The sequence below is a fragment of the Micropterus dolomieu genome, linkage group LG17, assembly GCF_021292245.1.
Source record: "Micropterus dolomieu isolate WLL.071019.BEF.003 ecotype Adirondacks linkage group LG17, ASM2129224v1, whole genome shotgun sequence".
NCBI lineage: Eukaryota > Metazoa > Chordata > Actinopteri > Centrarchiformes > Centrarchidae > Micropterus > Micropterus dolomieu.
The window spans coordinates 14,541,444-14,564,178 of NC_060166.1; the positions used below are offsets into that span (position 1 = coordinate 14,541,444).

The 22,735-nt window shown below is 40.5% G+C and overlaps 1 protein-coding gene across 10 annotated transcripts in view; it reads left to right on the top strand.

Moving 5' to 3' along the window:
• The window catches only part of kirrel3b (kirre like nephrin family adhesion molecule 3b), a 162,520-nt gene extending 140,584 nt beyond the window's left edge, over nt 1-21,936 (top strand). For 3 of the 10 annotated variants that reach the window (XM_046074298.1, XM_046074302.1, XM_046074307.1), the window contains 10 exons: nt 2,622-2,770; nt 2,951-3,078; nt 4,180-4,306; nt 12,754-12,854; nt 15,188-15,398; nt 16,897-17,004; nt 17,478-17,561; nt 17,859-17,974; nt 18,698-18,784; nt 20,974-21,936. In XM_046074298.1, the coding sequence (XP_045930254.1) occupies nt 2,622-2,770; nt 2,951-3,078; nt 4,180-4,306; nt 12,754-12,854; nt 15,188-15,398; nt 16,897-17,004; nt 17,478-17,561; nt 17,859-17,974; nt 18,698-18,784; nt 20,974-21,435 (1,573 nt within the window). In that variant the 3' untranslated portion in view covers nt 21,436-21,936. The remainder of the gene's footprint in view (nt 1-2,621; nt 2,771-2,950; nt 3,079-4,179; nt 4,307-12,753; nt 12,855-15,187; nt 15,399-16,896; nt 17,005-17,477; nt 17,562-17,858; nt 17,975-18,697; nt 18,785-20,973) is intronic. The other 7 variants (XM_046074299.1, XM_046074300.1, XM_046074301.1 and 4 more) reach the window with 7 other exon arrangements.
• The last annotated feature ends 799 nt before the right edge of the window (nt 21,937-22,735 follow it).

Below are 22,735 nucleotides of genomic sequence, written 5' to 3' on the forward strand. Positions count from 1 at the left end.
CCTTCCACGTCTCCTTCATCCTCCGCTTCCATTAACGGCAGACCTATTTATCTGTATAACTGTATTAGCTTATAGACCCATGCACACACAAAAGCACACACCTTGTACGCACGTGTGCTTACACTCATAGACACACAGACAGTGGAGTGTACAGGACTCACACCCTTTGTCTGAATCAAATCCCTGAATAGGATACAGCAGTGTAAAGTGAGTCAGCTATTGAGTAAGCGTGTACTGGCCCTTCTAACCTCCCAAAGGGAATGCAGGTGTTTGTGTTACCCTGGGCCAGCTATGTTTAGACATGAGTCTTGGACAAGGCCCAGCACACCTATGCTCCCAGCGGACGACGGCATTCTGTCTCCCCTGTCAAGGGCTCCCATACCTGGCAGCCCCAACCTCCACTCGGGAGCAGCCGGCTGCCCAAACATCTGTGCCTACCCCGTTACAACTCCTACAGTATGGGCTAGTAATGCTTGTTTGGAAACAGTCACATTTTGATATATATGCATCACTGTTGTCATCATTATTATCACAACCATCACCTGTGAATGACAGACCAAGCTCTCCTAAAGGTAGCTGTTTCAGGGCTTTTAATCATAAGACTTGATCTTCATCAGCAGATGGAGTTTGACCCAGTTGTCATAGAAATGCAGATGTTTGAATTAAATTAAATGAATCAAGTTGTTGCGTGTAGGTTTTATAGCTGCCAACAAAAATTTAATCCAAAGATGGCAGCCATCTCACAATCTTAGCAAAAGGAAATGGCTGACATATTTTCATGACATTGTGTTACCGAATTAATAAAGACAAATCCTCCACTTTGGAGATGTGGTCCCATTAAGAAATGAATATATTTAAATTTTCACATCTTCGGAGCACTTTTTACTATTTGTTAACTGTTTGTTACAAGCTACATAATGGACCCTGAGGAGTGATTGTTTTGTCAGCTGCTGTTTCCAAGAGCCATAAACTCAACCTTTAAGTGCTCTGGAAGAAAATGGAAATTTTAAAAAGTGGTATTATTCCATCTACTGGTGAAGTTAATCTTATATGACTGAAAACTCCAGAACAGTTATTGAATTGACCTTCGGGACAGATTGTTTTTTCAAAGCCAAGAGCAAGAGTGAACTTTGAAACTCACCACCAGTGTAATTCATGTCATGATCAGCATCATCATCTTGTTGTCATCGTCGTCGTCGTCGTCGTCAACATCATCATCCTTATCATCATTATCATTGTTGTCATCATCCTAATCATGGTCTTGATCATGATTACCAGCACCGTTACCAATGTAATTAATATCATCGTCATCGTCGTATAAACAGCAGTGGAAACATTCATAATGGTATTCATATTCAACGACACACTGCTATGAACATCAACAGTCATCCTCATTAACATAATGGTTTTCATATTCTTTTAATTTTTCAATATGTAGCAAACACTTGATTTCCTGTGCTAATATTTTGGGGATATGATGTTACCCAAAGAATGAGAATATAAAGTGTGTATACTCTATTCTGTCCCAAGGCTATCTAGGGTATGCATCTGTTTATACCCGCTGACACACACGGACACTGCCTACCTATATCACCCCTGGATCAGACAGGCCAAAAACACCCGTCTGCCCTATTTTCAACATTTTTGGAAACACAGGTGTAGCAGAATCATTGTCACACAAGAACGCAACTCTGAAAAGATCTACTGCTGTAAAAAGAAAAAGTCCCATGAAGCTCAATTAGAATTCTGCTTCACTTCACTTACCGATTGAATGAGGTAATCTGTTCTCATTTAAATGATAGCTTTTCAGTCAAGCATGGGCCAGCTTAGTCATGGGAAACAAATGAGTTCCCTATCCCGTGAAAACTGCTCTCAGTACTGGCAGGAATATAAAATGGAGACAGGCTCCGGTTCCGTTGTCATTGTTTTCATTTCCACATCAGCATGCAGCCACATCTCTATTGTGGGGGATGGCAGCGTTTAGATGCGTGATACATTGTGTGTCCCACAGCACCGTCTAAATTTTCCAAAGACACCCAAGACATTCACAGATGCCTTCACCTCACTTTTATAAATGGGCCTTGTCTGTTGTAACAGCAGAGAGCCATCCACACCATGCAGAGCGAGACGCCGCTGCCTGTGACATCATAAAAGCCTCACCTAAACACGAGGGGAGTGTCAGTATCCCTGTCAAAGAAGCTCATCATTCACAAACACAAACAGATGTTCTTTATGTGATCCCGTGTCAATTTATTAACATCAGCTGTGTGTGTAATACAGTATGTGTCAACTAACATCTTCATAGGTGGGGGCAGCTACCCATTTGTCATTCTGTGATTTGTTTTCTTTCTGGCACTCTGTGCTGCGCTCTCTGCCTGGTGTAATGAGGAACGTGCTGTCTGCTCCGAGTCGCCAGGGAGCTTGTCACAGCATGGAGGGCTGCCACAAAAATATGCTGAAGCCAGCACAGAAAACCTGCCCCAGAATGATGATTTATTCACACAAAAGAATGCTATTGACACAAGGATGTGTGAAAACCTGTCTCAATGCCTTTTCCCCTTTTCCTTCTTTTTTCATTTCACACCGTCTCTCTTTTCTCTGCCTTCTAATCCTCTCACCAGGTGGGCCAAAGGAGGAAGTATAATCAAGGAGGTCTCTGGAGACACATATGAGGTTATTGTGGACCACTCCTTCTTTACAGAACCTGTTTCCTGCGAGGTTACTAACCCTCTTGGCAGCACCAACATTAGCCGTAATGTTGATGTCTACTGTGAGTATCTCCTTAAGCAATACTGCATGCCTTTCAGTAATGCCAGCAACGTAATAATGCATGGTTATGGATTTTTACTGTCTTGTATATTTTGACAGTGAGCTCCAAGAGCTGGTGCCACCGCAGCCGATGCCTCATTTTGGATGTATTGTAGACAGTTAATGGTGTTTATTTCAACAGTTGGTCCTCGCATGGCAGCGGAGCCTCAGTCCTTGCAGGTGGACCTTGGATCTGACGCTGTGTTCAATTGTGCCTGGACAGGAAATCCCTCTCTTACCATAGTGTGGATGAAGAGGGGATCTGGAGTGGTGAGTATACTGAGTTGCACTGCTACCAAGTATGATTTTCTTCTTTTTTTTTAAACAGTCACACACTGTGGCTTACAATCCAGGCTAGACTGGGACGAAAAATTGGCCCTGGTATTTTTGGCTTAGCCACCCAGTAAAATATCCTTGTGGTCCCCTTAAATATGTGTACTGTACTATTCCTACAAAAACAATGCCAAATAGCTTATGCTATTCTATTTTCGCATTAAATTAATGAGTGAGCACCAGCAGCTGATCTCACTTTATGATAGCGCAAAGATTATTTTTACCTTCATTAATTGAATTAATCATCATTCATCATTGAACGCACAACATCCATGCGCCCTCCCTCAGTGTCCCTGTTTGCCTGCATGTTACTCCCCACTTACCGCTTCAACTACATCCTCTTGGTCACTCTGTTCCTCGGCTTCCCGTTCACATGTCTGCTTCTCACATGGCCAGCCATCTCTCCTCATTCCACCTATGCCTGTATGACAAATGTTTGGCTCTGAGCCAGAACCACTGCATTGGACATGAGATGCAGAGAGAACAGAGGAGGAGTTGTGGGGCTAGCCCATTAAGAGATGTGATTGGGCCAGCCTGGTGTCACTGTAGAAAATGGTGCCCCTAGGTTTGCTGGACAGATAATCAGTCCAGTGCTGCTTACAATAGATTCAAAGCTGCTTTTCCCTAATAAAGCATGTATTTGATGCATTCTATGATTCCAGGACCTCTGTGACCTATATGGAGTACTTTGGGCGGTTATTTTATGTCAAAGCCATGTGTTTTGAAATGTCCATTAAAACCTAAGATTTTTAGGCCATTTTAGCCCAAGCCTCTATGTGACCTACTCTCACATTTGATCCACAAATTCAGTTTCATTTCACCTTTCCTTTTGTCAACATCAAAGGCCAAGGCCAACCCATTTTTTCCACTGAGCCCAGACCCTAAATTGGATTTTAATAATTGAGGAGAGGTGCCCTTTAAGGTATTAAATGTGCCACGTGCTGCCTTTTTTTCCCATAGCACTGCTTGTTGCTATCTCAAATGCAAAGATGCCTTTGCTGTCATTGCATTTGATGATCTTTGACTTTTTTGCCGTAGGTTCTAAGCAACGAGAACCTCCTGACACTGAAATCCGTGAGACAGGAGGATGCTGGGAAATATGTTTGCCGTGCTGTGGTCCCGCGTGTAGGAGCAGGGGAGAAGGAGGTTTCTCTCACTGTCAATGGTAAGCTGTATCATTGATGTCTTTCACACAAATAGGCCCAGATGCACACCCACAAAGTTGTCAAATGCATACACATACAAGTGTGAGTCTTGAGGTCTGGGGTCAATGGCAGCAAGAAGAAAGCAATTTGTCACAGGAGTCAGAATTCTGCCTCCTCTGTGGTTTACAAAAGCCTTCTGTCTGTAAAACTTCCAACTGAATATGCAGCTTTATTTCTCTCATGTAGTCTTTTTTTTAGTACAGCAGTTTCTCAGAGACACTGTTAATTTTACCAGAGCAGTATAGCAAGACTGACAAGCCATGAAACACACACACACACACACATACACAGCATATAGCAAAAGGATGCGGTACATAGCTTGCCCATGCAAATTAATTTTCTTAACTAAGGTAATGGGATAAAACAGAGCTGTTTCATTTTCTGTGATCATTTTGAAACCTAAAAAGCAATAAATAAAGACTTTCAAGATATGGTCACACATCTCATAAACAGGTGAAATTTACTGAAATGCTAATTATATTCTGCATGAGTCAGAGGGAAGCTGCCTTTTCTGAGGCACTGAGTAACTAATGAATACCAGCCTTGGTGGGAGACCTGGCAACTCTCAAACAAATGACTTCATTATCAGTGCTTGATATTCAGGGAGCATGCTTCAGTGTGGCAGAGGTTCCCTAGTTGTGGAATTGTGGTGCATGTCTCTCATTTTTACCATGTCCATCTGAGAGAAACCTGGGCACAACAAAACAACCCCCCCCCCCCCCCCCCCCCCCCCCAAAAAAGAGACGGTTTTCAGAAGCTGGTGCGATGATGTTGACTTAATGCTGACAGTGTACCATTGCACATTCCAAAAGCTAACAAAAGAGTTTGCCTGTAAGCAACACTGGTGCTGATTTTGGGATGAAGATACATCAAGTAGCAAACAGTGTGTGTAAAAGGTTCTTTTGAAAACCCAGACGTTAGCTTTGCATATCAGAGAGAGTGGGATACCAGTATTCCCTCCAGCACAGGATCAGAACCATGACTTTCTATGCACTGCATCAAGCCCAGCTCCCCCCAACACACATCGATCTCAGCCAGGAATTCAGCTGAAATCAAGGCAGAAGAGGCGTGAGAAAAAATCATGACTAATTCTATTGTTTCCAATTCTGTGGAAAGCAAGCTATACTGGAATCCTTTCTGTAAACAGAATACATAATATCCAATGTAGCAGTTTCTTTTGATGCATCTCTTTTCTGCTCATTTTACGATTGTTTTGTTTTTAAAAATGATGCCATGATAGAAAGAAGATATTGTTTTAATAAAGATTATAACACGACTCAACTCTGAGCACAATGGGAGACAGACAACAAAGCTGGAATTACATGTTTGTCAAGTCTCTATTTAGACTTTATTCAAGCAAAGTCTGGATGTCTTCTAGCCTTTTTATTTGTTCATATTCTTCCCCTCTTCTGTCCTGTCTTCAACCTCCCTGCCTGAATTGGTATTTGACATTCAAAAGCCTCCTTCGTTTTTACCCTTCTAAATAATTGAAATTCTTCTCTTTTTTTCAATACCACATGAGAATCTTGAGTCATTTCTTGCCCTGTCCTTAAGGCAAATCAGATTGTCAAACTTGTGAAAGTGCAAACAGTGTAGTTGAAGTGAGGGCATGTGGGGGGCTCTCTCCTGAGGTTCACTGATTGTCTTATGCCATTGTCTCAACTAGGGACCTGCACAGACATTTCGGTAGGCAGGGGCTCAAGTGAAAAAAAGAGCATCTTTTTAAACAAGACAAATATATTAACTCAACAACATTTTTACTTTTCTACAAAATAATCAGTTCACACAGAGACCACGGTCTTCTTTAGTATTCACCAGGTTTATCACAGGAGCAGGCGACAGCAAAGGAAACTATGCCACAATGTGCATGTTTTCTATGCTACTAGTTTCAAGTATATATTTATGACATAGTTTCATTAATAATTTGGCAATAAATAGTTTCAATTCTTTTGGTGTTATTGGAATACATAATACTTCACATAAATCTTCACACTAAACTGTGGCATTGGGCTGCAGGTAAATACTTTTTGTAGATGATGCCAAATGAGCATGTCTTCTTTTTACAGTAATGGAAATAAAACTTCAAGAATGTGTTGGTAGTGTTGGTTTTAAGCCTAATTTTTTAAGCCCTCGGTCTATTTTCATCTATAGATTTATTCTCTATTAACCAAAATAAGCTAATCTGCATATTTACACAGAACATTTCAGAAGAAAATAGCCGACTCTTAATGTAAGTCATTAACTGGGGAAGTTCTGTGGTGATATACTTTAGTTATTTTCTTTATCCCATTCACCTGCAGTGACTTAGTAGTTAATGCCTAATTTGCATATCAATGTGGCGATTGTGATGACATTATTAGACACAAATGTTACTGTGTTCACCTGTAGTGTCTCCATCAGGTTGTAGCTTGTATGGCCATGAGATATTGCCTTAGCTAAACTTCAGCTAACTTATTACATTAGCTCAGCTCATGAGTCATACATGTTAGCAAGACATAGGCCTAGGCCTATATTGTCTTCTGTTTAATTAGCGGTAAACTCGAGGCACTGGTAGTTTAGTCTTTTGTTCATCACCACTCACCTCCACACAAGCCAAGAAAAACACTTCTGGTAGAGAAGCTGGAGGGGCTGCTGTCTGTCTGTGTGCTGAGCTCTGGTTGCGCAGTGAGATGCGGAGCGAGCGAGAGGGAAAGAGAGAAAGAGAGAGAGAGCGAGAGAAAGAGAGGGCATCAGAACTCCAAAGTCTCATCTTCCGACCTGAAACAAATTTATTTTTTTTTCCCCAATAAATAAATTTGTTTGACAGGGAATGTGTTGCAAACAGGAATAAATATACTGTATATTCTTTTATTTAAAAACAAACAAACAAACAAATAAAAGCATCCCACTTTCTCTTGAAGAAGAAAAAGGGCAGGCGCTGAAGCCCCTCTTGATGTCTATGTGTGCACGTGACTGGTCTCAATTGCAGATGAGTGTGAGCGCTCCTTACCTCTCTCTTCAGCCACTAAACCTGACATCACTGACAGTCAGCAGGACTTGGTTGATTCTGACAATGTATTACTAACATAAGGGATGAGTAAGTTTCTGGGGAAGACGACCATGATACAGTAAATATCAGGGAATGCTGTGCATATTTAGAATATTCATGATGCGATGGTGTCTACTGCACATTTAAATGTTTCTTTGCTGTTTGTTTTCTCTGCAGTTATCCCCTGATTCCTTAATGCCATCATTTAAATCACGTGTTAATAATTTGTCATTCCCTCTGTTTCTCTCCTCTATGCTGTTGTGTGTCACTGGCTCCCTCTGTGGCATACCACATAGACATGAGGATTCATGCTTTCCCTGGGGAAGAATGTAATTTAATTATAATCAAACAGCTAGCAGGGGAGACAGTTTGTGTTTTAGTCACTAATGGATACATATTGCTTACTCTAGTCAAACATTTTCAGAATGGAAAGCTCTTTAGCATTTCATATGTGGCCATCATGTGGCTACATATACAAAGGGAAGCTGTACTCACCTATGCATGTGATTATTTAGAGCATACAATATATATACATGTTTTTTTCCACAAGTTATCTCATGTGCTTGGAAGGATTTAGCTTCTGTAAGTTCCATATGATCATGCAAAAATTTTATATATGTCCATAAGTGTCACTAGATCTGTACAGTAAAATTGTGTTTGTGTGTATGTCTGTGTGTCAGAGCAAAGCATTATATCTGTAATGACACACATACAGTACTTGGGCAGCCTAGGGAGAGAAAGCCCATTAGTGTGAGGGTTGGAGAATACCCCAGTATCCCACAGAGCACTGCTTAAAATAAGTATGTTAGTTACATAAGTAAAGTTACATAACTTGAGTTACGTACATAAGTTTAAAAGAAATCAAACTTGACTCTTGGGTAAAAGGGTGTTTGACCCCATCCAACCATCTCAAAGTGAAATTGTACTTTCAGCATCCTTCAAAAGTTGCAAATTTGGATAAAGCACTAATTGTGCTTGAGAATAAAATGATCAGTGTTTCTGGTCTGTGCCTTGTGTACTGAGTTATTACTGTAAATGTATTTCACAGTGAGACATGAAGACAGGATGGCTCACACCGCATGCTAGAAAAGAGTAGGGACAAACAAGCTGGTCCCTGCTGTAAAGATGCATTGAGCCAAAGCACGCACATGTGGTGAGGCTCTCAGAGCATCCAGGGTAGTAAGGTGTGTATTTTTGCAGAACCTAAAAATGATGTCTACCTCAGCTCACCCATTAGCAATAAAATTATGACATTTTTTGTTATTGTACTATCCAATTATACACTATAATGTGAGCGTGTGGTGGCCAGTGTATCCTGTTTGGAGAAGAAGCCAACAATCTGATCTGCAAGACCATGACATTGTGGGGGTGGAGCTGAAGTCTCTGGCGGCGGTGTCAGAAAGGAGGATGCTCTCCAAGTTATGTGTCATCTTGGACAATGTCTCCCACCCACTTCATGGCATGCTGGTCAAGTTCAGTGCAAGACTCATTCCACCAAGATGCACCACAGAGCGCCACAGGAAGTCATTACTGCCTGTGGCTATCAAACTTTTCAACTCTTCCCTCAGAGTGTCAGACACTCTGAGTCAGTAGACTGGCCCTTTGAAATATTTTACCCCTGTCATCAATTGAAACCACATAATTTGTTTATTTATTTATATTTCATTTTACAGTAAAATAATTTTGTACAATAATCTAACTGTGCAACCATGTCCAATTTACCCTGTGGCTCAATAATGTATTTCTGATTCTAATTCAGATGTTGGCAGTAAAGATTCTCCCCCAGTTTTAGAGTCACATATAGTATATAGACTAGCAATGTAGATAAGATTTAAAGTTCTTAATTTCCATTGGAGCAAAATCCTTATGGAAATCATGTATACATGTATACACAATTTGTTTGCATCATCAAATGTTTAAACTAATATGTGGCTATGTATTTGCATCTCAAGCAAAAAATATGCATCAAAAACTAAAGTTGGTGTATTTCATTCAACAAAATTGTTAAAATAGTAAAAAATAACCAAATCTGGTTGCCAGCTTCAACATATAAACAGGATCTTCTCACCATGGATTTCTCCCAGAGGAAAATGTGGCCACCAGTGACCAGTATTCTTCTGTTTTAGTTGGCCTGTTGCTGTTGTGCGCTCTCTTTTATCAAACAATAAAACAGAGAAATCAAAAGAGCTGCGTTGAGGTAGCAAGGAAATGTCAAGCTATTGTTCAAAGTCGATGCCTCAGTTTAGGAAGGAAACGTAAGCCCTGGCCTTTTGACACCCACACAGATATTGTGTAGTCAGATAGCAATGTCCACTCCAGAGTTAACACCTCCTCAAATGAATGAGCGAAACATTGTGCCCAACATTTTGATTACCTCCCCTGCTGCTAACATTGATGTTGTAGTGCCACCCACCTTCCCGCTACCAATGTGTTTGTGCTCTGATCACAAAATGTGAGTAGCAAACACGTACACACACAGACACACACACACACACACACACACACTTTCAACCCAGGCTGAGCCGGTGAGATAAAGCTATCTAATTATATTCCTCATTTGCAGTTCTGATCCATAGAATAGATCCTCCCCAGCCACTACCACCAGCCTTTAGCAGCCTGCAAGCAATTGATCATGCTGTGTTTTGAGCTCATACAAACCACATACTTACGTTTCATCTCCTAATCACAAGTGCATGCACACTGCACATAATAATGTCCCTATATTAAACATAGCACATTCATACTGTATGAATACTACCATGTTGTCAAACCAGTGAACAGCTTTCAATAATTTATTCTTTCTTAAATTGTCTGCAGCATTCATTCTGCAGCAGTAGCAGCCTTCCAGCATCCTCCAGTAGCATACCAAGACGCCATCTGGCAAAGTCTCATTAAAATGCTAATTCATTTTAATAAGAGACAGGTAATAAACTGCAATTATGTATCGTCAGAGAGATGGGAGAGCACGGGAGTTTGAGGGAAGTTGGCGGAGAAGCGAGTTGTCTCACTAATCAAGAAGCCACCTCACTTGCAACCCCCTTAAACCCACATTCTTAACCTTAACCATCACAAGAGACGTGCTTAATGTTTGATTTTAACAGCTTATTAAAGGGAAAATGTTCAGTTTTCAATTTATTTTCAATTTACAGATTTTCAACCAGCTTTGTATAATCACAATGTGGGTAGTATATGCAAATGAATGTTGCAATGTTTAACTTCGAACCAATACTGCCTGCACCCAGAGCTCCCCGTTCATTTGCAGGCTCCAGGGCTGTTGTTTGAACCACAGACTGTATAATCGTGTTTTTTGTCTGCCCGTCTCCACCCTAACCCTAACCTCTGGCAAAAGGCAATGTTCCTGTAGATATGGAAGAAAACTATTTTATTGGTGCATTCAGACATTCAGAGCTACATATATGAGCCAGAATACAGTGTGGCAGAATTACGGCATATGAAGGAGGAAGATGCCACCACAGCCGAGAATCAGGCACCGCCAGGGCAGAGATGCCCCATGCCAGAGACAACTGGTGGTGCTGCAGCGGTAAATGTGCACCACTGGAAACAGAAGTTGAGTTGTTGTGCATTAAACAAAAGCTTTGGGCCACAAATGGATGGGGAGTGCTTGTGACATACTTTAGGACACTGAAAAGAAACTGGAAAAAACAACCAAAGCCAGTGGGGTGAAATGGACGTCTGAGCATAGAATAAGTGTGACAGTAGTTTTTGTAACTAGCACGGCAATGTTACGGTGTGAAAACAAGTTCGTTACCTGGCAGGGCCTAATGTTTGTAACTTTGACTGACTGTTTGTAGGAGCTGGGGAAGTTTGGGAGTGGGATTGGCCTTGGAAAGCAATGGGCCCAGTGCATTCTGGTTGTTGTAGGTTTTCTGGAATACCACAGCCATTTCTCTTTGGTTATGAAGCACCAATTTCAAAAATATTTGCATCATGCTATTGCATAGACAAGTTTTATGAAAATACCATCTTTCTAGTGGTGAAATAGCCCTCAAAGGGCCTTTTTACCCAGCAAAAAAAGATAAGATGGAAACCTTTCCATGTTTAATTTTTGTGGCAGCATCTCTTTAGAAACCCAGCTTTAAAATATTTTCAGACATGACTGATGTTATGATGATGACTATGATAGGCTGGGTCTGGATTGGCTTCTGTTTTGAGGAGGACCAAACTGGAAATCAGTGATGGTGGGAACAGCGAAAGAACAGAGAAAACTTTTCATAAAATTTACAGTTACATAACAAACAGCAAATGACAAATCAACACAAAATACATATGACAAGATTATAAGAAATTAAGCCCTTCCCTCATACCACTCTTTGTAACCTACTATCTAATTTCATTTGGAATTACTGTATATGAAATAAGATAAAAATACACTTGGATCATGTACAAAATTCCTGCACAGTATTATTCTTGAACTGTAATTGCATCTATTTAATTAAGCCATTGCCTCTGTACTTTGCTTTTCTGGACTTTTACTTACAGTGAGCTCTTCAAGACCAAAGGGAAAATACACTTGAAAGACAGAACTGGGTCATGTGTGACATCTTGTCTTCATATTAGTGCTGTCACCTGGTGTGAACAGCCTCCAGACCAGATGGCAAGCAGACCAGTCGTTTAGGCTGAGCTGCCCTTGTCAGGCAAGATCTTGTGGCCTGACCAAGTTTTAACACATGCTGGCTTCAAGTCCATACCTGCAGCTCCTGGTGATTGAACTAGATTGTTATTGAACCTGTTTCCATAATTTGTAATTGCAACAAAGCCATTCGATTTAATCAAACTCATAAAAATACACAACATAAGGATACAATATACAATAAAACATAATGTATTTTGTCATACAGTGATTGAAGATTGCTTAATGTTTAGTTGTTTGCTACCAGGTTCTGGGGTCAAATCTACAGCTAATAAATACATGCACTGCCACAAGCGTGTCCTCTCCCCACAATGGCATTTTTCTCTTTCCATCTGTGAATACGCTCTAAAGAACTACTGTAGCACTCTCCAGTGACGTTTATCTCCATGGGAGAAATCAAGCCAGCCATAAACACACAATTGCTTGATCAAGAATGGGCCCCCACTTATACCCTTTGTTCAGTCCTGGCGTGTCCTTGGGTAGATTGTACTGAGGTATGAGGTGAGTTCATGTCGCACCACAATGCAATCTTCCCCAGGAGTCCAAAATTACTGAACACGTCAGGTGTTACTACTTGGAACAGGAGAGCAATTAAAGTATAATGTACCACGAAAGCTCGATTGGGCAGTATTGTCATATGACCTGAATCTTAAAATAAATTAAATTATTCACATTGAAATTTCTGTGACCCATCTTCAAACCTTTTTTTTATGACTGTTCTTTTTCAGGGCCACCTACTATCTCCAGTACACAGACACAGCAGGCTTTACATGGAGAAAAAGGACAAATCAAATGTTTCATTCGAAGTACACCTCCTCCAGACCGCATTGTGAGTACATCTGGACTACTTAGTTTTTCTGATCACATGTTTGTCTGACCTTTGCCTTTAACGCAGCTTTTATTTTACTGCAAAAACAGATCAAAAACTATAACGGTAAATAGTTATTTTATGGATCTATGGCACCTGAACAATGAAAATTAGATAATATAATGACCTTTCTTTTCATATCTGTGTCTGAAATATGCCTGATCTGTTAACTACACATGGACACAACGAAGAATGTCATAGCAATAGCTCTATCATTTGTTTTGATATGAAAATGTGAGCATGAAACTAAAGTTTGAACCCTCAGTTTCCCACTTAGGCTCTGTTAGCACTGAACCCATTAAGATTTATGGACCTTATATAAACAGCCTACTCTCTGAGGTCACTTTGCCCTTGTTATTAATTTGTGTGTGTGTGTGTGTGTGTGTGTGTGTGTGTGTGTGTGCGTTTGCATATGCGGGTGGTTAATTACCATACTTTGTCATCTAATGTGTGTTTTTATTATATTGATATCCAGCGTTAACTAGCAACATAATTAATATCAGGTTTATTTGAGGCCTGGCTGCTTGGGTTTAATAGGTAAATGTTTATTTTTGATTCCAAACTGTTTTCTTTATTCAGCTTTATGTCTACAGAAATTTAAAATGTGAAACATAAGATGTGGTTATGTCAAGTGAAGTCAACATAATATGTTTAGCTAAAAATCAAAATTTTTTCACTGTGGGCTTTACAGTCATTTTAACACTGAACATCCTCTCTTCTTACACCCAATACACCCAAAAAGCTATTCACTTTTGTAGTTTGGTATCCTAGAAGTCAATTAACAGCATTCTTTTGCTTAAGAACAAAGCGAAAAACACTTGAGCCAAAGGCAAAATGTGTAACATTGTAACACTGCATTTCACAACTCAGTTTAGCCACCTGTCCGTAAAGCTTGAAGTTGGATGTGTTGTTTGTTCAGTTTGTATCTCACTCTTTAACCAGTATAATGAATTTCCTCGTTTCTTAGTCAAAAGTGAGCAAAAATGAATCATGTAATTCTCACCATAGTCACACAAAAAAAATGCAGTCTGCACTAAGAGGCCTTGAACAAAGGTAGCCACTAAATGGCATGTGTTACGTTATCATAGCACTGTATAAATAAATAAATCCAGCATATGCAAATATCCATTGTTTTCCTACATTTCTCTTGCCACATCACTGCCTACATACTATAGGTATACTAAACCTATATATTATGTAGGTTTAATATACCCCCAATCCCCCGACCCAATCAAAACACTTTTCAAGTTGACACCAAATGTGAGTTGAACTCATATCCACAAACAAACCATACTATACCAGTGTAAAGCCTTAGAACCTATGTTATCCATTAAGAACCAGAGAAGGGAGTTAGACTTAGAGTAAGTTTTGTTGTCTGTAACAAAAAGGAAAAGCAGTGCTACTGTGTTATCACAGTAAGTGAAAACATTTCCATCAAATAATTCTGTTGTAAGTGTTGTTTTTGTTGCCATTAAGGTGTTATCTTAATTTGAAAATATTTTAATTTTTTTGTTGACTAGATTGAAAATAATGTGTAGTATCTCTTGCCTTTTCTTCTACCTTTTTATATCATTCTAGTCCACAGCAAGAACTGCTCTACAAATAGTTGCTTGCAGCCAAATCCAAAAAGCACTGTAATCCGAACACTGCAGTGAGAACAGATCTGCCTAGAGTGCATGCAATTTGCAGTTATCCATTAGACATTAGCTCAGTCCACAAATTCCAGTAATATCTCAGTGAGCTGGCAGCTTGTCAAACAGAGATGATGGCCAGTTAACAAAAACATTTTAACCACAACATTTTTAACCACAACACAGCATTCTAACATGTATATAGAATAGAATAATACATCTTTAGTGTATTCCCACTGGTCCTGTAATATGGCGGCGTCTTCTTAAGACTGCTGCCTTAACATGTGGCAGTTGTTATCAGGGTCAGAGTTGGCTCAGTGTGATTTCATTGGTCACAGGTTTATATTCAATAACCCTCACCTCCCTCAAAATGGTGGCCCTACTGATGTAACATAGTCACCATAAAGCCACACTGCTAGCATGGCTACAAACTTGCAAGGCTTTTTATTAAATGTGTTGGAAGCAAAATATTTACATGGGCACATAGTCTATTACTTCCCTTCCATCGTAAAGTGCTTATACATTTGCATACGTGTCCTTACGCATTTTTATTTGTAGAATGTGTGAGACAATCACATGCATCAAAATATTGCTGTACAGAGCTGGTAGTGATCAAATCTTTACACAATACATGCCATCTCTTAACCCTCTGTCTTTTCTCAGGCCTGGTCATGGAAGGAAACTGTGTTGGAGTCTGGAACATCCGGCCGCTATACCGTGGAGACCGTCACCACAGAAGAAGGAGTCATCTCCACACTGACCATGAGTAACATTGTCCCGGCTGACTTCCAGACCATCTACAACTGCACTGCTTGGAACAGCTTTGGATCTGACACTGAGATCATACGCCTTAAGGAACAAGGTGGGAGCCAAGGTTCGACAGGTTCCACCTTCCTCTTCTTCATATCACGTGACTTTCTAGAAACTGACAGAGCCAAGCTGTAGTGTTTTGCGTGCATCACTGTGGTTGTGCCTAAACTGTGTCCGTGAGCTTGTGACTGCGCATTTTAGCGTGTGTCATTGGGTTAGTGTGTTTGAGCGTAAGTTTGCATGAGATGGGATTTCATAGCAAAGTGGTCATATTTGAATAATATTGATGCACAATAACAAATAAAAACAACACATCTTCAATAGATTTATTACATTTTAGTTGTGTACCATCGGTTGACACATTGATTTTAGGATATTATACAATGCATTTTTACTTTGGTACAGCCGTTATGTGTGCATAAACATCCCTTCAGATTTTTTTCAAATTCTATCACAAATAAGTTACAGATATGGAAATGCAAGATGGTAATGAATTACACTGCATGGCCTAAATTCTGAAACATTTGTGATGATGACACAGATAAATTGCTCACAAATTAATTTTCTGGGTTAACATAAAGTGCAACTCCCTGGTAATTTGAACTTTAGCCTCAGCATACACTCACCCTGAATATAAAATACACTCTCCCTGCTTTCTTTCTGTGAAAGACAAACGTAAAACATTCTCTATTTCTTTTGCCTCCAAAATGAATACTTTTATGTGTTGACCTTTTCCCCTCTACCACAGGGGAAGCTGTGTTTTCTCTCCACTCATTGTAAATGATAAATTATAAGCTGCTTATGTGAAAGTGACATTGATCAATGAAGACATTAAATAGGCTTTAATGATGCAGGGAGTGCACTTGGTTGTTTGTGTGTTTGTTTAAAGTGCAAGAAGGTCATTAATGTGGGCTGGTAACGCAGGTCATTAAAGTATGTTTTAATGAGGACCTTTAATGCTGGAGAAGCATATATAGATGCAGGTTTAATCTCTTCCTAGTCGCACATAACATCCTCGCAGAAACACACAAATATGATTATTAGGCTTAAACTAATTCACACACTCTTGCACTCTGCTCAATGAAAAAATAAAAGCCCTCAGTGAAATGCTTCTATCAGTTTAAATTAATGTAAATTAAAAGTTATTAGGTAATAGCATGATGAGACAATATTAGTAGGAAAATGGTTACCCGCACTGATAACAAAAGGTTTGGTAATTAATTGAATTTGTTTAATTTGGAAATACAGTAGAGAAACTTTTTTTTCTGTCGCATTGTGGCTGTGTGTTTTATTGCATGGCCTTGTGCCTGAGGGATAATGTCAGAGTCACTTAGAGGGATAAAATATACAAAATCTTCCCTTAGTTCCAGACAGAAAAGAAGGAGAGATGAGGTGAACTGGTGCATGTGTGTGCCTAAAGGGGAAAGTTGGCCTCTGCATTATGACTGTGTGCTTTTTTTTTGTACTCTCTGTCATGTACCTGATATTGAAGTGAATGTACATTTGAGAGTTTTGTAGTTATGTAACTGTAGAAGAACATTTCTCTTTGTTGCTCTCTGCAGAATCTCTCCCAGTGGCAGTGATCATCGGCATTGCTGTTGGAGCTTTTGTGGCCCTCATTGTCCTCATGGGCACCATCGGAGCATTCTGTTGCACCCGCTCCCAGAGAAGTATGTCTCCTCTTCCCCGTTACAGACACTGAAGCATGCATGTCAAAGAACTGTATCGCACACAAGAAAAATGTCCACCTACCAAATGTAGATATTGTTTTCACTAAAACAAATGGGGGGAAAACTCAGCTATTATGTTATTTTGGTTGTCTGCAAATTTTTTGACTTTAGAAAGTTTATGACACAAGAGAAATTGCTGAAACAGTCTCACACTTATAGCAAGATGAAATGACTTGTTTAAGATGGACATTTTTTTGTGGTGCAGAGATAGCCCGATTGTAACTAGGGCTCATTTCATGCAATCTCGGTCTGGCTGCATTCGCTTTTGAGGCTATTTACATCCTGCGCTATGTTCACTGCCACCCACCCATGTACCAAGTGACTCAGGTTAGAGACAGTCAGCCACTGTCTCTATCCATGAACCAATTTGTGCTACTGGTCCCTTCAGCATGTCTATTGTCTGTATACTACAGAGGAAGCGCACCTGGTTATGCCCTCACTGCCCGTCTCCATCTGTGCTCACCAGAGAGAACTTGCAAGCAAAATTAAGACAGAAAGTAAGATTTTGTTATATGACAGTATCATCAGCATTGTCCCAAACAGAATGAGCCACCGTCGAAGGCTGTGTGAGATTGCATATGTATGCAGAAAAAAAGATAATCTTGTTCTGGCAGGAAACAAATGATTAATAATGCTTTGTATTGTTTTCGGGAAATGGGGGAGCTCTCACAAACCAAACCCAGGGATCTTTGCTAGATTCTGTACTACTGCACTGGGGGAATTTATAATGTCAACACATACAGAATGGTGTTTATCCAGATTACTGAGATATATGCGTCATCTGTTTCTGCCAGATCTGAAAGGTGTCGTGTCGGCGAAAAATGACATCCGAGTGGAGATTGTACACAAAGACCACAATGCAGCACGAGAAAACGAAGAACACACCTCCATGAAACAACTGATGGTGAGTGTGAGTGTCGCAACATACTACTTTCCATTTCTTGTTTACTGTTTTCAGAATTTTGTTGTGCACATATTTTTCTCCTTCATAAGCTCACAGTAACATAATGAATTATTAACAACTTGCATTGCTATTTACTGCAAATACATTATTTTATGAGTAATGGAAGAATAGAAAGGAAAAGTAGATCGTACATGTGCTGCAGTCAAGGCATAGAGGTTATATTTATCTATAGGTTGCCAGAGCAGAACAGACCCCAATACAATGTAACTACAGCGATGCTGATACATACTGGGTAATCCTACAGTGGGTGTAGTTCTCTGTCTACATGCCTTCTAGACACACAAATAACTGTTTCCTCTTTGGAACTGTACCAGTGTTTTGGTTTTCATGAAGCTTGCTCCAGGGCTGGGCTATTTGCAGTGTGAGGTTTTGGATTACATTTTCTTTCAAAAACACTTAATACATTCTGTACTTGACGTTACTGCAGAGAAATGAGCTTAGCCACCTTACAAATCTGCATTTTGTAAAGATACATAAAAGATATTCATGGATACATTATTAATGCTCCCTGCCAGCCCTGAGTGAAGGTGAAACATGTCTGACTGTGATTAAAAAAAGAACAAGCGATGAAAGTGAAATCCTTCCGTCTCAAAAAGCCTTCTTTCTATGAGTGGTAGAGTTTCAGAAACTACACAGACTCTTAGTATACTTTGTTTGATTTCTATGCAGGTTGAACGAGGAGAGTTCCAGCAGGAATCTGTCCTGAAGCAGCTGGAGGTATTACAAGAGGAAGAGAAGGAGTATCAGCACATTAAGGTACGACTCGAGAAGAGAAGCTAAAAGATAAAAAGATAAAGCTATCTATAAAAAAAAAAAAAGAAAAAGTACAGCGACAGCATGAGTTTGTGAATGTGGGGGAACAAGAAGAAGAAGATGGTGAAAGAGAGGAGCCTTTGGGCCAGGTGGTCTTCAACTCTGGGACCAAAATAGCTGACAAGCTTTAATCCCTCTCCTGCTACTCAGGATATTCTAAGGATAAGTCCAGAGGAAAAATGTCTCTTTATTAATTAGTCTCTCATCAAAGGTGGTTCACAAAATCAGACGCTGCTTGGCCCTTAAGGTGTTATTAAGTTACTTAAGCTGTTACTTATACTATATAGATGGGATTGGACTGCTTTAAAGAAAATAAAGGCCTGGGAGAAGTGCTGAGTATTTTTTAAGTATGCCAATTTGCTCTCTTTTCCAACACGTTCTTTAAAGCAACATCCCGCTCCGGTTAATGTGCTATTTATCATATCAAAACCACTGGGAGGTGCAGATACACTTCTAAACGTCTCCAGTCTATTTTGCTGTAAATCTTCTCTGGAAAACAAAATTCTGACCCGTGCATTAGTGTTCTTGTCCAAACAAATGTTGCCATTGGCTCCCTGGAGTGTACTCCTGTTGTGTCTTTCTGCTTTCCTGCTCCCACTGTGGGCGCATTTTTTGATCCTAGTTAATGACAGCATGCATGAGGCGAGAGCAGAGGGGGGGACCGAACGAGAGATAAAGGCCAGACGCAAACAATCTCCCTGTCTCCTGTCTGATAATGAGAAGCATAACGAGGATCCTCTCAGGTTGTCGCTCTCATTTTCCCATTATGAGCATTCTTCTTTTGGGATTTGCCACCACGCTCACTATGTTTGACATTCACATCCATTCACATCCACACGCGAGCACATAAAAATAAAAAAAACAGACACTCGTGCCCTAACTGGAACCTTAGCAACAGCACGGTGCCGGCAGCCTAGCAGACAGACAAGTGGCACAGCTGTAGCCTCAGAAGCCATTTCAGTGCATACATGAAATAACAGACACACAATCCGTTTAGGTCCAATTAAAATTGGTATGTGAGTGAACTTTGCAGTGACACGTTGGATGCCAAACTATGAATCATCAAGGCCCGCTTAATTAGCAAGAAACATGATTTTAAGGTTAGCATGGGGGCTGACTAAATCCTAACACTAAGCACTGTTTCTCATTTGTTATTGTGATGTATATGGCAGCTTATTTCCTTATTTATTCAGACATTTGAAAGGTAATTACGGCCAAAATGACCGTGGCTCCTGTTGGGCTTTGAATACACAGAAATGCAGATAAACAAGGACATGGTTTTCCTTTCCCCTTCTAGTTCAGTTTGCAATTAGGTATCACCAGTGGTGGAAATGGCCACATTTTACTGGGGGAACTATACTTGGGTGGGGGTCTGGGGGGGCTTTACATTCACAGATTTCTCAGAAACACATTCTCATTGATTTACTCATTTTCATTACAGCTGTATAAAAAGTATACAAAGTTACTTAAAATTACGTTTGCCGTGATCTACTAATTATTTTTAGACTTGATGACACTGCTTATGCAGATTCCAAAAACATGTTCTTCTACTTTTCTCTGCTCTGCTGCTCTCATGCTGTCTCCTCTCGTCACCTGCTCTGCTTTCCTCTCCTGTTCAACAACAATAAACACATGAATTGTCAAACAATCAGGATTAATATTATATTAACTATTATAGAACAGGATTGGAATTTAATATTTTAAATATAACTAAATGTTGTTTCTTGAACAGCAAAGTCACTATATACTCTCTATTTACTATATACGCTTATGCTTGTTGAAGTACTGGCTTTTTATTCTCAAAGGGTTTTTTTGCACCTACAATAACAATGAAGAAGTAGTCATCAAGTAGAGTAATATTGGAGTTATCTTCACATTCCCGGTTGACCTCTCCAGCACGGCCTCTTTTCTGCTGACCACTGACTTTACTCCGTATGTGTGTTTGTGTAGGAGCTCACAGAGAGCAGGATTTTTTTCATTTCAACACAGATTTGTTGTTCACAATGTATCTTAACCCCCCACCCCCCCACCCCCCATTTCTACCACCTGGTATAGAAAAAAAGAAAAAAATGTAAATGCATAATAATAATAATGATAATAAGAAGAATTGTGATTTCCTATGTTCCCAATAGGACCCTACAAATGGCTACTATAGTGTCAATACCTTTAAGGAGCACCACACCCCTACCATGGCTGGGAATCAGTCCACTGAGGTGAGGAACCCCACCAACACAGGTACCCTGGGCAAGCAGCGGGTACCAACGGGAATGTCCTTCACCAACATCTACTCCACTCTGGGAGCAGGTCCCAACCGTCTGTACGACTACAGCCAACGCTTCGTGCTGGGCATGGGCAGCAGCTCCATCGAGCTGTGCGAGCGGGAGTTCCAGCGTGGCTCACTCAGCGACTCCAGCTCTTTCATCGACACGCAGTGTGACAGCAGCGTCAGCAGCTACAGTAAGCCGGACGGCTACGTGCAGTTCGACAAAGACAGCAAGGCATCAGCCTCCTCCTCCTCCCACTATTCCCAGTCCTCCTCGCAGAACTCAGACCTCACCAGGCCGCTCCAGAAGCGCATGCAGACCCACGTCTGACCATCAGGGAGGGAGGGTGTTTTAACAGGGTTGAACAAGCAGCCAGGATTGTAAAACTGTCACAGGATGAGCACCCTGGAGCCACTAATGTAACAAAGTTACTGTTTCCACTGGACGCCTGGAGATGCAGGGGATGGTTGGCTTTAACACACTGTGTGACTTGTTCAGACCTCTCAATGTCCCAAAAAGTGGATCAAGAATGCTTATATTTCCCTCATGCTTAACCCATCAACCACCTGCTTTTTAACCCATAATCAGAATTATGCCACAGAGAGGTTACCAACACAGAGACAACACAAGTTGGTTACTGCTGTGCAATGGCTAACAGAGGGCAGGAATACCACCTTTGTGTGACAATTTTTCCTTTTGAAGATTGTCATTCATAAAAACTCAACACGAACGGCACGATAATGAGTGTGAGCCAGTGTCCTTCTGCTCTCTTGTAGTTTGAAGCACAAAAATGAATGTGCATGTGGTTTTTAGTTGTTAAAGAGATAACTATCCCCCCCCCCCCCCCCCCCCCCCCCCCCCCCCCCCCTCCCCCCATCTTCCCTTCAAACACTGTATGTTAAGCTTTCTTGTTGAAACTGGTCTCCTGTGTAGGTGGAAGAAAACTTTCTCCATGTGCCCACAGACGTTTCGAACATTTAAAAGAACGGCTGTTTTTCTCTCAGCAGCAGTATCTGGGCCACAGAGCTGGGCAGATAAAGAGGGGCTGAGATCTTATTTTAATTCCCTGAGTCATTATTTTTCTGTGACACTCTGCGATAAAGAATATCAGTGTACATATGTGACCGTAATTTCTTTTCTATCATCTAATTTCTGACTCTGTTTTTCCTCATGGAGGACTTTAAATGAGCCATGAGCGCCTCTTCTTGTCCATATCTACTTTGCCTTGAGGGTCTGTTTGAACTGTGTCAATACAAACTTTGACTAAGAGAACTAGACATAAACTGTCAGCTCTTTTGTTGATGGGAAGCTGGGTTCTTCATGGTGTTACCACGCCTAATCCAGCTCCAAGGCATGCAGCAAGAAAGCCCACAAACTGCAACATGTTTTGTACTTGTGAGTTTCTCCTGCTAATGCAGATGATCAGCCATATACTTGAGGGTATCTGTTCATGAAATGTAAACATTATATTTTAGCTGAGCTTACTGTGTGGTTACCCCACTGCTACTGTCAATACTGTTGTTGACACTGGAGATTAGTGCATCCTGACTGCCTACCTACCTGTGATCATGCTGATCATCAAGAGACGTGAAAAGCAAATTTAGAAAACGTGTTTTATTTTGCTGTCTGG